This window comes from Lissotriton vulgaris, chromosome 7 (assembly GCF_964263255.1).
Source record: "Lissotriton vulgaris chromosome 7, aLisVul1.2, whole genome shotgun sequence".
NCBI classification, from domain to species: Eukaryota; Metazoa; Chordata; class Amphibia; order Caudata; family Salamandridae; genus Lissotriton; species Lissotriton vulgaris.
The window spans coordinates 32,738,445-32,753,272 of NC_141695.1; the positions used below are offsets into that span (position 1 = coordinate 32,738,445).

General features: G+C 45.4%; 1 protein-coding gene across 1 annotated transcript in view; it reads left to right on the forward strand.

Moving 5' to 3' along the window:
- The first annotated feature begins 5,829 nt into the window (after nt 1-5,829).
- LOC147700598 (transient receptor potential cation channel subfamily V member 6-like) overlaps nt 5,830-14,828 on the forward strand; it is a 197,134-nt gene continuing 188,135 nt past the window's right edge. The window contains exon 1 of the mRNA XM_086928457.1: nt 5,830-6,328. Within this exon, the coding sequence (XP_086784583.1) occupies nt 6,231-6,328 (98 nt within the window). The 5' untranslated portion in view covers nt 5,830-6,230. The remainder of the gene's footprint in view (nt 6,329-14,828) is intronic.

Genomic DNA, 14,828 nt, shown 5'->3' on the forward strand with positions numbered 1-14,828 from the left:
TAGCAAGGTATGACCCCTGGGGAGACCCATGGGTATATATAAATCACATCTTGCTTAGAAGGACAGAGAAGACTGAGACTTCCCGGCTGACACACTGACCAGAGACAGTGAGGTTTCTGCATGCAGACACTCCAGCTTGCATTGGTCTAACATCCCTTGCGGGGTGTCCAACTCGAGACCAGGACGGGGTCCCATATTCTCTTATTCTCAGGTAATGGGGTTGACTAGATCCTAGAGGGATTCTTGGCATAACACCTACACAGATGCTAGGTACATTTAGGTACATCTAGTTAGGGAGACATCATAGGAGTATGCACTTGTTATCATATTATATATGTATGTACTTGTATATATTCATGAATACTGCAAGATGGTAGAACGGTACCATCCTTTTACTTTCATGGTACTTCTAATCATATATCTCTGCTACTGTCTAATGGTTGTTGCAGCTCATCTATTCTACACTAGAATAAGCACTGTTCAATAAATCCTTGACAAACGCCCAGTATGTTCATTCATTGTATGTCTGAGACAAACTAAGTGAGCACGAGTGACTGAGCAAAAGGTAGTATATTGTTTCCACGATTCCGAGGGATCAGGGTTGTCATGTTCTGAGGTTGCCAGAATCTATTCTCTCCTTGGTAAGAAGAGATGATTGTGGCACTGTGAGCTAGCTGCTATAGACAGGCAAACGTATCCAGTAGGGGTGCACGGAATCAGTTTGCCACCAATCCCATAGTTTATGTTATCCAAACGTGCAGATACTGTATAGGTTATATAGGAACTACACGACAACAGTAGGCTTCAGGAGGGAAAGGAGGCAGGTGGAAATGGAGAGAGCAATGACAAAATTGCTACCACAAATCTGGGCACCTCCGACAGTAAAATCAGAAATAGAAAATTACACAAAAAAACGCCTCCAAAACCAGAGACTTTTATGGGGCAGAAATCATAATTGAGTGAAATAGAGAGGGACACTGAAGGTGCGAAAACAAAGCAAGAACCAATCATTTCTCCTTCAGTAGTCCATGCAACGGTAAAAGCAAGCAAAACAAAAAAATAAAAAATAAATAACAGTTTGTCGTTCTTCATTTCAGACACATCAGAATTTCTGGGTCACATGATCCCTTATTGCATTTGCATCACCATAACCCAATGACAAAGCTCTTTTGTGACAAAACCCACTGCAGAAGCTGCAAGACATCTTATGTGTGCTATATGCAGCCAATACAAAGATATAAACTGTAATCCTACTTGAATTATGGCTCTCTGCTAGACTAACTCAACATCACTGATTCTTCACTGGTGAATAATGTTGGGTATCAAAAGACAATCATTGGTGACCAGAAGCAGGGCCACTAATTTTCAGCAGCGATTTTACTTATTCCTAAATTTCACACTTTCAGCTTGTTTGTTTTATGATGATGGACAGCAATCACAGATATACTGGCCCTTATTATGAAAGCCACGGGAATCTTTGCGGCAGTGGAGAACCAAATGTTAAGCACAGTGACTACATTTTGCAGTAACAGCTACATTATGCAGCACAAGGTGGCACATTCTACAGATATATTGTTTTACTAATTTGTTATTTTAAGACTCATTGATATTGTCAGGGGAAAAGGTTTCACCTCATTGGTAGCACGGTTAGATCTGACTGCAGGAGCCATCCACTAGAATGTGACTTGTGAATCTTTGAAAGATGTCTGCCACTGCATCTCGGAGGTGAGAGTGACTTTGGAACGAGCATCCTCCAGGGGCGGCTCCTCTGCAATGGCGGAGGATCATCGCCCCACTGGCTCAGAGCCAGCAGTTGAAAATAAATGATAGTGTATCATCGTTTTATTTTTCACCTGCTAGTTCAGCCAGCTTGTGTAGGGAGGGGCGAGGCCGTGGCCATGGTAGGGGGGATGTGCACTTCTAAGAGTGTACGTGTGCTTGGCCGGCCATCTTAGGCCAGCCAAACACCCATGCGCACTTAGGTTTCCCCAACCCGATTGTATTGAAGAGCTGGGTTGGTGAAACAGCACACGCTGCCTGTGCCTGAGCGGGGCATCAAACAAGCCATCTCAGGCCAGTCCCAGCACTGCTTTCCTAACCTGAGAGCCACGTAGGTATTGCACAGGGAGTCTGCAATGCGGTCCAGTTTCTGCTGGGATCATGAATAAGAACACTGAGGCGCAACGTGGAAGGTGGCTGGCAGCTTCAGGTAAGTTTTCCTTTTTTAAATTATTAATAAACTCCCCCGCACTCGCCCCTGGACCTCCTCCACCTGCCTTACCACATTTTGCTTGTGGTGGCCGCCACTGGCATCCTCCACATCTGAGATGAAGAAAACAACGTACAGCCGCATGTTGGGGGTTGAGATGGGAGGGTTAAACCGTGTGCCTCTTTCAGAGTGGAAACAGGAGGATCTGAAACATACATTGGGGCAGTGGGTGGGTCAGGCTGGCTGAAACATGTGGTCACATTTAAGAAATCAAGCAGGTGATAGTACATGGGCTTCTGTAGCACAAGATGAAGGAGGGTGAAAGGTGCAGCCACCCCCGGAGCAAAACAATTACAAGTGTGCTGCATTTTTCTACCAGTATTTGAGGTGTTGGCATCTGCCGCAAGAGCTACAGCCACCCCACCCATTTAGATTGCTTTACTCTCTCACGTACATGCCAACTGACCCAGTTCAGGAGGGAGACTCCTGACTTTTTAAGTCCACAATGGTTTTATTTTGGTGTCTACCTCCTGAAATTACCTCTCGTTTAATAGAAGTAAATCGGGAAAATACATTCTCCAAACTTTTTTCTTTTTATGTCCCACTTTCCTGTTCGCAAATGTCATTTGTGCTCATGAGAGGGAGACATATGCTGCCTAAGTATTTAAAATACATTGCGGTAGGAAATGTTGACTGCCTCTTTGATAGCATGCCTGTAACTTGTTTTACTTCTCTATTGAGTTTACCATGTAAAGTGCGCATTAAGGGGCAGATTTACAAGCCCCTTGCGCCTCTTTAACGCCGCTGTTGCGTCACTTTTGTGACGCAGTGGCGGTGCAAAAGATGTGCCATGGTGCGGGGTATTTACAACGTGACGTATCTGGGAGATGCGTCACGTTGTAAAGCCCTGCGCCTTAAGGAGGCGTTCTGGCACAGGGGGAGGAGAGGGGGGGGGGGGGCGTTCCTGCACAGGAACGCCTCCTAAAAGTGCCTGAGTGAAATCTACAAGATTTCACTCAGTCACTTTTAGGCCAATGCTGCGTCAAAACCCTGCGCCTGCTTGAAGCAGGCGCAAGGCTTGACGCAGCATTGGACAGGTAGGGCTCCCCATAGCATTCCCGGAGCTGCGTCGCGCTTGCGACGCAACTCCAGCAATGCGCCGCCTTTACGGCACAGATGCGTCACGCATCTGTGCCGTTTTTCCCGATCGTGCGCTGCATTGTAAATGCGGTGCACCATGAGTGGCGGAGCTGCGGCGAACAATAACTGGCGCATCCCTTGGGATGCGCCAGTTATTGTAAATCTGCCCCTTGGTTTCTGTGCCTCCCGTCCTTGCGAACAACTAAACTTACTCTACCTCACAGGGAAAGCACATTTAGGATTTTCGTTAATGTTTCTCCGAGGGCACTGCTGAAAGCAAAGCCAAAAAAAAAGATGAATATGTGAACAATAAGCACCGTCCTGGGGACAACCTGCAGTATTTGTGGTACGGTGAAGCGGATATGTAGAGTAGTAGCGCAAAGTGTAATAATAGAGACTTCTGCTTGCGGTTGGATTTTTCGGGTAAAAAGATGGTTTTGAGCTTAACTCGGTAAGCACGTTAAAAGGTATTAGATAAAAGCCGGGGGAAGCTCTTTCCACACACATTTTATTGAAGCCGTCCGGTGATGCAAAAGGGAAATGCATTTACTGCTGAGTGGTGTGCAGGAGAGCGGCAGTAGAAGAAGAGACTTACCAGGTAATGCGAGAGATCACAGCAAATGCAATTAAAGTACTTCCACCGACGGGTGCATTAGTACAAAGCAGCAAATGGAAGGGAAATCGTATTTATGCGAGGACTGAATCCAGAGCACGTTGTACTTTAGTCAATTACACATCCCAACGATAATGTGAACAATAGGGTGCGGAATCACAAGACCGTAAACACATGGTCGGACATGGGCCAGAGGAAGATGAAGCAGACAGGAACGCAAAGAAAACAGAACAAGCGAAGAGTGGCAAACAGTGTCTGACATTTGACCTCAGTCTTGGAACGCGCAGCACACGTGAGGAGATAAGAACAGGACCCAGTGTGTCAATTACTTTTCAAGAAAGAGGAAAGTAGTCCCTCAAACACCTGCTAAAATGGTCTCCAGTGTATTTATATTGTACAGCGTCCCTGCTCTGGGGAGGAGGGAGGAGGGGCGCTAAACATAGCAGGAGGCATGACAAGTGCATGCCATGGACAAATGAGGAGAGAGAATAGGAGAGGGACAGTGAAGCCAGCAAATTGGAAGCCTCTGGGTGGGCTCCGAGCCCACAGAGCACATACAGCATGTCTCGAAGAAACAGCACAAGCGCTGTCTAGCAGAGACCTTAAAACAGTCGCCCTCTAAGTAGGGTGACCAGAATTTTAAAGCAAAAAAAAAAACATTTCCCAAAAATAGAAGGACTACAATTTTACTTCGACCCAGTGCACAGAATGACAGTGCTTCTTAGCAGAAAATCACAGAAAAGACAGTAAGAAAATACATTAAAATGTCATATTTAGAGCCAGTTGCATGCCTGTGATTAAATTGCTCTCTTATAACAGCTGCTAAGTATCCCTGCTTTGCAAAACATACAAAAGAACACCTCCCACCCTTTTCAGCCGACCCTCTCCAAAAAATGGGACTTGAGCTTAATTTCCTGAAATCTGCTGGGACAGCTGGCGGAACATCGGGACTGCCCGGGCAAATCCGGGGCGCCTGGTCACCCTACCTCTAAGCACCTGGTGCAGTTGCACCAGTGGCACCGACCTAGAACCCCTCACGGTGAGAAGTAACCCTCTACAAATGTACTGTTCCATTTATTGATTGATTATTTAAGCTGTGATCACATGGCTTTTATTTTTGAACGTTGTGCGTTTTCTGGGCTTAAAACCCCCAAAAGGCCGCAAAAAACGCTGTTGTGTCTACATTGATGTGAATAGCGCAACCAGCTGAAGGGCCCGCTTCCTTCCTAACAGCCCATGCTCAGGCCCGGCCCCTCTTGGAAGTTCACTCCTCATTGAAAATGTTTTATTGTTTTCCTGTACATTCCTCACTCCTGCGTGCTTTGTTGGATGTTGTGTCTATGTAACCTTCATTTTTAGTCTCCTGTTTTTCTTTGTAATGTTTTATTGTGTTTCCAATGTTGTCTTGTAACGTAACTGGCTCTATTGTACAGCGCTCTGACACCTTTAGGTAATGTCCGCGCTTTATAAAAATGCACAAAATAAAATAAAAACACTACATCAAGTGTGTTCCCCCTCCCCCACACTAAACCCAATAGTCCTGGCTTCTTGCAGGTGTAATGTTACTTCTTGCATTATATCTCTAGATGCAGTGACAACCACAGCAAAATACTAATCGAGCAAAGCACAGATTTTTAGTGTATGTGGTTTTAAGCCACGCCCTTAATTAAATGGGCTACGCCCCTTCAAGAGACTAAGGTAGCCACAAGTCCTGGTAAGATTTGCGTGACGTGTGATCCTCGGCAGCCGGCGTGTCCTCCTGAGGGCCTCCCAGGCCTGCTCGACGGCTTCCTCGGTGCAGGCCGGTGTCATGTGCACCTGTGAGGCACCTCGCATCCTGAGGCAGCGAGGATCACCGCCGGGCAGTGGGACTGGGCAGCGCCGGGATTCCTAGATTCATGGGGCCTCCCCGTGACCCCCAGCGCCCTCGCCAAGAAACCTGAGCCAGGGGCTGCTGCACACACAGCATGCCGACAGAACCGGCTCTCTCTTCCAGGAAACAAAACTTACAAACTCACTTCGACTCGTCTTAGTTTTCTTCCCATGGGGAGGGCGCTGCTTCGGGAGCCGGACAGCCGGTCACGCAGTGAGTGCACGGACATGTGACCGCCCGGGGAGGTACCTGCACCGGAGGTGTGCTCAGGGGGCACCGGGATGGTGCGCCCTCGGGCTGCAGAGTGAAGCCCCCTTCATCCCAACAACCGCCCAGATACCCTCCACTGCACCTGCTGCGTGACTTTGGAGGAGCCGGCATCTGTCAGCCCCAAGATGTTTCCAAACCTGTGGAATAGAATGAGCTGCTGCTTCAGAAGATCAGAACCTCGGGAGCTTGAACCACATGAGATCAACCTTCTCCAGCAGAAAAGGTACAGTTCGCCCCGTAACTGAACTGCCAAGGGGTCTCTTCTGCCCTCTGCTGTCTCTTTTAATCAGACTGACCTACTGTTGCCTTGTTTTAAGACGGATACATAGCCCAGGGTAGTGGATTATATACGGGGTAAAGTACCCTGTGCGTAGGTTATTAGAATATTGCAAGTCACCAAGGATTTCTGTGACGATACAGGGACATGACGTAGAAGGCCGAGTGCGTGAAACCCTGAGGTGAATGTGCAATATTCTTAATACTCATGGCAGAGGATATTTTATGTCTTATAATACATGTTCACAAAATCACCCTTCCCACAAAGGGGCAGATTTACAAGCCCCTTGCGCCACTTTTGCGTCACCATTTCCATGTTAAAAGTGATGCAAAAGTGGCGCGAGGGGCTTGTAAATCTACCCCACAGTGTTTAAATGCTTGCTGTCTTGCTCTTTAATGTGAAAAAGATAAAGGGGATGATTTACAAGTCCATTGCTGCACTGGCGCGTCACTTTTTTTGACGCACTGGCGGCGCAGGGTGCCTGCCCATATCTACAAGGCCACGTAAAGACACCCTGCGTGGCTTTTCATGGCCTGGTAAATATCGCCCCCTTTCACGCGTTACTCGGCATGAACGGGGCGTTCCATGGGTTTTGCTGTGGGTGTTCCCACACTACATCCATGGAACGTGACACATACTAAGATTTACAAGTTTTCGTGAACCTGGGAATGCATCAGATTTTTTCTCCTCCCCATGGGAGGCGCAAGGAGGGGAAATACCTTTATTTCTCCTTCTTTTTCAATATGTACTGCTGAATGCAGCACGTAGAATGAGGTAAACATCTCTTGTGATTGTTTCTGTGCAGGAAGAAGCCCCTTCCTGCAGAGCTTCCAAATAATGTAAATAAGGTCCAACATGTTTGCAGGTAGTAAGGGTAAAAGTAGAGAGCCTCGTTTGAAGTATTTTGGCGCACGGAAGCTTAAATTGTAAAACATGTTATGTTATGTTAATTAATTTATAGAGCGCGTCTGTTACTCGTGGGTGTCCTGGCGCTATCTGCTATCCTGAGGAGAAAGGATGAGTGGCACGGTCAGGAGATGGTTCTAAAACAACCAGGTTTTAAGCATTTTTCTGAATGGAACATGCTGTAAAACTCTGAGGGTAAAGAGTCTGCCCGACTGTTTGACCTCCCAGGCGCCTTCTCTCACTTTCATGGTTTCCTCCATCTTCTCAGGAGGCTCAAGGATGGCAACATCTTCAAGTCTTAACGAGTACTGATTTCCAAAGCTCTTCTACAACTCTCATTGGAGGGTCTCGTGCATGCACTTAGAGGAATATTCTTTGTAGACACCCTCAACAGAAGTCTTCTCCTGCCTCTGTAGACCTTCCTGGTTGTAAGCCCCGATTTGATGTTTCTGATGCCCACTCTTTCAGATCAAGTGTCGGCACTTTACCCATAAGTTCTCTATGCTAAGATATTTGCATTATATGCTGATAACATATCTTGGAAACTTTGTCCTCACTTGTTTAGCTCGCAAATCATGAGTAACCACAAGTTGCTCGTCTATCTCATCTTGTGTATTAGATGCGGGTCGCGAGCAGGCGAGTCATCCTTCTCATTTTCCCATCCAAGCAGCTACTTTTCTATATATATTAATACTCCGCATGTCCCCTCAGATCAAGGCCTTAGCTGCATCTCATAGAATGCTTAATGGCCAAGACTCAAGAGCCACTTCAAAATATTTGTAGATAATATTATTCATCTTGTGTATGTACCCCATATTTAAAAATAATGGATGATAGTATGTCCATGTCTTTACTGTGAATCAGACTTTACATATACACACCCCAGTATATTGAACAAGCAAGGCCAAGAAAACAAGAACTAATATCTGTAAATAATGTACATAAAAAACCCTGTTCATTGAGTGAGCACTTCTAAACTACGTCTACGTCCTCAACCCTGAAGTACACCAAAAACTGAAGCATGCAAAAAAGTAATGGATGGAATGCTGAAATTAATCTCAGCCACTGGTAATAACTTGGGGCGCTTCCTGGTCCATTGTTATTTTACACACACCTCAGTTTGGACCCAGTTATATTCCAATCAGTCTTGACCCGGCTTCAGTTCCAACCTGAACGGCCAAGCCAGATCCTCCCTGAACTGGAACAAAAGCATACCAGGACTGGTATCCCCCTGAGTAGGGCATCCGCCAGGGATAGCTTGGTTCCAGTGGCACCGTGTGCACAGGCCCCACGTCTGGGCATACCCGTCCCACTTAGGGCAACCCACTAAAGTGTACAAAAAAGTGATGAGTGGAATGCTTGAATTAACCGCTGTTACTTATAATTACACAGGGCAGCATCCCAGTCCACTGGTATTTTGCACACCGGGCCACCTCAGTTTGCACCCAGTCACGTGCAAATCAGTCTTCAGATTGCTCTAATGAAAACAGTCCAGCCCAAACTGCCAGGCCAGGTATTCCCTGAACTGGAACACAAGCAGCCCAGGACTGGGTTTGCCTTTATTATGCTATGTTAGGTTAATTTCGATTTATATAGCGCCAAATCACCGACAGATCTCTTAGCGCTTACTTTGGGAACCCGTCCTGGCTTTCCCTGCGAGATAACCCCTACTGAGCATCCCCAAGGTGAAGACCAGGCATCCCGCCGCGAGGGGCCGTAGTGTAGATTAAGCTAGCTATTGCCCAGAGTTGCAGAGTGTGAACCCATGATTCGAGTAGGCACCGAGGCGAGAATTATCGAGTCCGTGGACATTTTGAGCTCAAGACCCTGCTGCGTCGGGAATTGAACCCTGGTCCCGGGTCTGACCTCTGCATCATGGTCTGCCTCCTCTAACCATGAGGCACACTTGTCCACATTAGGGCTAATCCGCCAGGTATAGCTTAGTTCTAGTGGTACAGTGTGCAAGGGACCCACGTTTTGGCATTCCCGTCTCACTTAGGGCAACATACTGAAGAATACAAAAAAGTGACGGATGGAGCATGAATTATTCTCAGCCACGGATAATTACTTGGGACCGCATCCCAGTCCATTGTTATTTTGCACACGTCTCACCTCCGATTGGACCAGTCATTTGCCAATCAGTCTTGATCCTGCTCCAATGGAAACTGTCCAACCCAAACACCTAAACCAGTCAGTCAAGGAACGTCTCTGCACTAACTGGAGGGATTTGTTTCCAATGTTACTACCTAGATCTTAGCTCATGAATGTATGTACTGATATATCTACTGTGCAATGTAAAGAGAGCAGCTAATAGGTGCACCACTAGCGGAAAGCAGTTACTTGTTCAATGTTGATCCCATGCTACTATGCTACTTTTATCCTAGAAAGAATGATAAAAAAGAAAAAAATATATAGGTAGAATCAGTGCCCCTTAAAACCATTAACACCCAGCTAGCAGCCAACTCATGCCCAAAGTCCAGTGTAGAGAGAAAAGAGTAGATGAGAAAGTGAGGATGAACACCCCCTTTTTCAAGCTTATCAAGTCTTGACTTAGACAAGGACAGAGACTTGTTATAGTCAAATATTCGGATATTCCCACTTCTTTTCCAGGACTTCAAACATTCTCTAGCTTTATTCTCTAAGGTAGAGTAAAGAGTATGATACTCCGGATCCAAAAGATCAGTTCCTAATTTGACGGTGCATGCAACATTATTGGTTTTTCCTAGTGGGAGTAGGAACCCTCCATGGGTAATGGGTCCTGACTGGAGTTTTTAAATAGTTAACAACTAGCTGTCTGTCTTTTGCTATTTGCACATTTAATACTTTTTTAGCATCTATTTTAGCATTGTCATATATTTAAATGTTTATGTACTTGTATACTTGGAATAATGAATTTCAGTCTGTACAATTTGATTGACTTGTATGGATTTTTTAAATTTGTATAGTATGTCTTTTATGATGAAAAATCGCAATAAAGACTTATTGACTTGACTTGATTATCATATATATCTTCAATTTAGCTTGTTCTACCAGATAAACCATTGGCCCAGGACCCTGAAATGGAGCTTTAATCTGCCAGAACTAACATCCGCGATCACAGAGTTATAGCAGAACCCCACAAACACTAGAATGTTGTGACCTTTACCATCTGATCTAGAGCAGCAGCCTTGTTCACAAATTAATTGTTGCAATAAGAAAGCTTCCACATGTATCAGGATGGCTCATGGTTTACTGCTCCTAAACCTACCACAAAGGGAATCAATGTCCTGTCAGAGTCTTACAGTCCAGATTCTAGTGCAAAAGTCTTTTGATGCCGCCTGGAAGGGTCAAACAGTAAAGTCCAGAACATCTGTAATATAAGCTCCCTCTTTTGCTCTCAGAATACTCAGATTATAATGCCATGACTGATTTTCTATATCTTCAAGTTTCCATAAAACATCACAATATTTATCTCCCTGGATGACAGATACTTACTAATCTTGTTGGTCGTCTTCTCCAGAGCATATGCTTGCATCTCTACTTCGGAAAGTCAGGATGCCACAGTGCTTGCTTGTTTCACCCCTCTACAGACTGCAACATGCATTTTCAGATTAGCAATCCAAATTATCTCTTCTCTTTTCCTCTGCATGGGCAATAATCTGGTTGCAGGAATCGGATTGTGTGGACCTACTCATCATTCTCCTTTCTAGTCCTGGTTTCTTCAAATCTTTCTTTGTCCACTGGATCTCCCCAGAGCTTTGCTGCCACCTGTTTTGCAAATGGTTCTATTTCAGATTCTGCCTGGTGTGCCTGTGGTTCGGCATCAGATCCTGGATTTTAAGCCAGAACTGTCATCACAACCTTTCTTGATGAGCGAGTAAGAGGAAAGAATATTTCCTGAGGGTTGACAGGCTCGGTGTCCCCCCCACCCCCCACCATCGAACAGATCTGATTACTCTCCAGTGTTACCGTCCGGGTAGCCGTTGAATAGTTCAGTGTGTCTAGCTCTAGAAATAAGGTCACCCATAGGGCTGCCCCATAGTCCTTCATCTAGACAGTCACTGAAGATTCCTCACACCCTGGTACAGTGACGCTTTACAGTCCATCACATACTTTTAAAGTAAAGGAGAATGAATAGTCTCTCGGGCGGCAGTAATGCAGAGTGACTAAGCAAGTGGCTGAGTGGGGGAGTTAGGCACAGTGCAGTGGTCTGAGACAATGATTTTGGTAAATCACTTTTAGGCACCAGCGACAATTGTAACAGTGTTGGGACCGGTAGCATGGAACTTTCATTTCATTTGCACATACTGGTACTTGGGAATATGTAATATCAAGTGTGGTGCAGATCCCTGCTGATTCAGAAACTTGTAGTTCTGAAATGGAGACAGAAGGCCTTAGTGTGGTCTGCCTGTACCAATACCTGATTGGGTTCAATATCTAATTTGGTTTTGCTTTTAGCTGGACCAAAAAGTGTCTGGTCCAAGAGTTCTTGTCTAAGGTTCATGGAGGCTCCTCATGAGTTAAATCAATTCTGGGCTTGTTTTAAAATTGTTACATGCCTTGGTGTTCAAATTCAGTCAACTTATTTCAGCTTTGGAAGTTTCTGTCCCTCTGGTACCCGCCTCCACAGATTCTAGAAACCAGTGTGCTGGACAATATCACTGAGACCATCTTGGGTTACTACAGCAAAGAGAAGACAAGGGAAAAGTCCTCTGTTTGGTGCTGTTGCTTTGTTTGCTCCTACCAAGCGAGGGTGTTCAATAAAATCATTTCACTACCATGCTGAGCCAGTCTAGCTGCCTGCCTGCCCCCCTGCTCCTTCTGTACCACAGGAGAACTCACGGTCCCACCAGTCTTTCAGCACCGTGGAATGATCATCCCCTCAACTCCTCCCTGCTGGTTTCCTTGAGGCCGCTTCTCCTCTGCCTCTCCAGTGCCACATTGGTCCATCTCTCGCCACTCTCCAGTGGTACAATTTCACATCACCGCGAGGACGACTGCACTGCACCAATGTCGCTTCGAGATAGGCTCCCCTCTCCCAGTAGAACCAGCCAAAAGGGAAGCAGGTGAGTCTATCAAATGAATCCCTCCACTTCACAACAAGGACCATGAGTCCTGCAGAGTAGGGAATAATAAGGGCACGCATTCCTGATCCCGGGATCCCCACAACTATCTCCATTAGGTAGAGGTGTTGGCCCTCTCTGCTACCATTGGCATCTGAAACTGAATGTGGTCATAATTGATTGAGCCTCAGTAGTTGCAATAGGTCTGGCAGCTATTGATCATCAGACACTCTGTGACCACTGAAGGTGCCATCTTTCACCCCCCTAGGTGTCATGGTTGTCACCGGAAAGTGATTTATAAAGTTATTTATACTTTTTGTGTAATGTGTAATGTGTAACTGAGTTGCTTCTATGATCTACCGAGAGTGTAACTTAGGAATAGAGGTTGCATGAGTAAAGGAAGGAATCCCACAAATCCGAATAAGTTGGTTTCTACTTTTTTACATAAAGCAAAGAGTTTAATTGATTTGCACATGTCCCATCCAAACCCAGAAAAATGCTTCTCTCTTTGTTACCAGCAGATTGTTGTACGGATTGGAAGGAGGCCGAGGGTATGCGAGGAGTCCGGTATGGTATGTTTCTTGAAGTTGTCTGTCGGGTATGTTGGTGCTAATCCTATTAGACATTTAAAGGTGAGGCAGAGTATTTTGAAGGGGTCATTGGCTTTCACTGGAGACCAGTGAAGGGTTCTGCAGTTCTGGATTATGGGGGTTTCGCCCAGTCTGAAAATGAAGCATACCCCTGCATTTTGTGTTACCTATAGCTGGTTGATGTGGTAGACGGATGGTTTATTGTAGAGGCAGTTGCCAAAATACGAATCAATCAGCCCATGACTACATTGCCATTGCAGCTTGTTTTGTTTCTGGTGTTGCTTTGTTATTTAGTGGGGCTTTATTTTATTACTTCTATTATTTAGTTTTGTTATGGCATGCTCTAAGGAACACATTGTGTTTTGTTTTAGTTCTCGCCAGCCGGACAGCGCATGGATATTATTTGTTTACTTACAGCGGTCTTAGAGCCCACCCATTGCTTACAATGGATTGGCTTCATTGCCGCTTTCATTTTCTCACGCCTTACTCTTTAGCTTGTGTATGCTTTTCTTCCTCGTCTTGTGTTTGTCCCTCCCCTGGAGCATGGACACATTGCTTGTGTTTTTTGTTTAAACACCCCATGCGCTTGCATGGGTTTAACATCTGCCCCTAGGCTGTGCTTTTCTTCCGCCCTCTGCTCTCTGTATTCCTCTCTCTCTTCCCCAGCTTGTTGGTGTGGTAGCCTGATGCTTTATTGTAGAGGGAGTTGCTAAAATATGAATTGATCAGCCCATGACTATAGTGAGATGGTGTTGTGAGAATGAAATGTAAACGTTTTTGAGCACTTTTAGTTGGTGAGAAGAGGTCAGACGCTTGGAGCCTGCCACTGCTTCTGACACTGGTTTTCTTTGTGATGAAATCACCAAAGAAAGCTGGAGGAATGGCAGAAGAAGTCCATTTTCTTTAAGAGGTGGCTGGGCCAGGAGCTGGAATTCATGTGGCGTGGATGTTATGGACTGTGCTGGTCCATTCATTTGCTTATAGGCCATTGGAGCATTGGTTCACTTCATCAGTGACTCACAGGTATCTGCATGTAATCAGTCTCAAAGTTGAACAGTAGGCTGTGGGATCATAGGAGGATCATGAGACATTTAAAAGATTATGGGTGATAAACATCTTTTTGTGGAAGGCTGTAGATTATAGGAGCACAGAGGGAATGATTGTGCACCTACTCTAACTTCTTGTCACCTTTTCACAAGAAAGGATTTGAACCGTTTGATTGAGTGGTCGGTGATGAGGACCACATATTGCACTCAGTACAGGAGAATGGCGCCGCCCACTGTCTTACAACAGCGTACACGTCATGATGGATTACAGGAGTGATCTCTGGCAAGCGTCTCACTGAACTCTGCGGAAAGTGATTTGGGTTCTTTTCACAAGCATGAGGTGCTGTTTAACCTCAACCGCAGTCACCATCCTGACTCTAGTAGCTGAATAGCCTAGATGTTGTGACATGAACTGACCTTACCACCCCAGCAGCCTGGATTTTCCAATATGGTTGCAATGGAGTGGCTCCAGTGGCAGAAACACCATTCATATGAGTCATTGGATCTGAACCCAAGAAAAACTGACTTGAATCCAACATCACAACAAAGATGACAGAAAATGCTGCATTTAAATGTGTGTTAAACTATAGAATCATGGGTATTGAAAAAGCAACATCATTGGTTGATGTAATACACTGAAGTACTAGTTGAAAGGGCTGAGGACGCACCTCAAGTAACAATCACAATCCGTGTCAGGATGAACCACAAAAGTCAGTAAATGCACACAGCCATTGAAAAAGTCGTGGCTTGTTTTAGGTGTGATGTTACTTGTTGTGGTATATAGCTGGATGCAATGACAGAAGCAGCATAATACCAGTTAGACGGCACACTATGCTAAGCACAGATTTTTAGCTTATCAGTC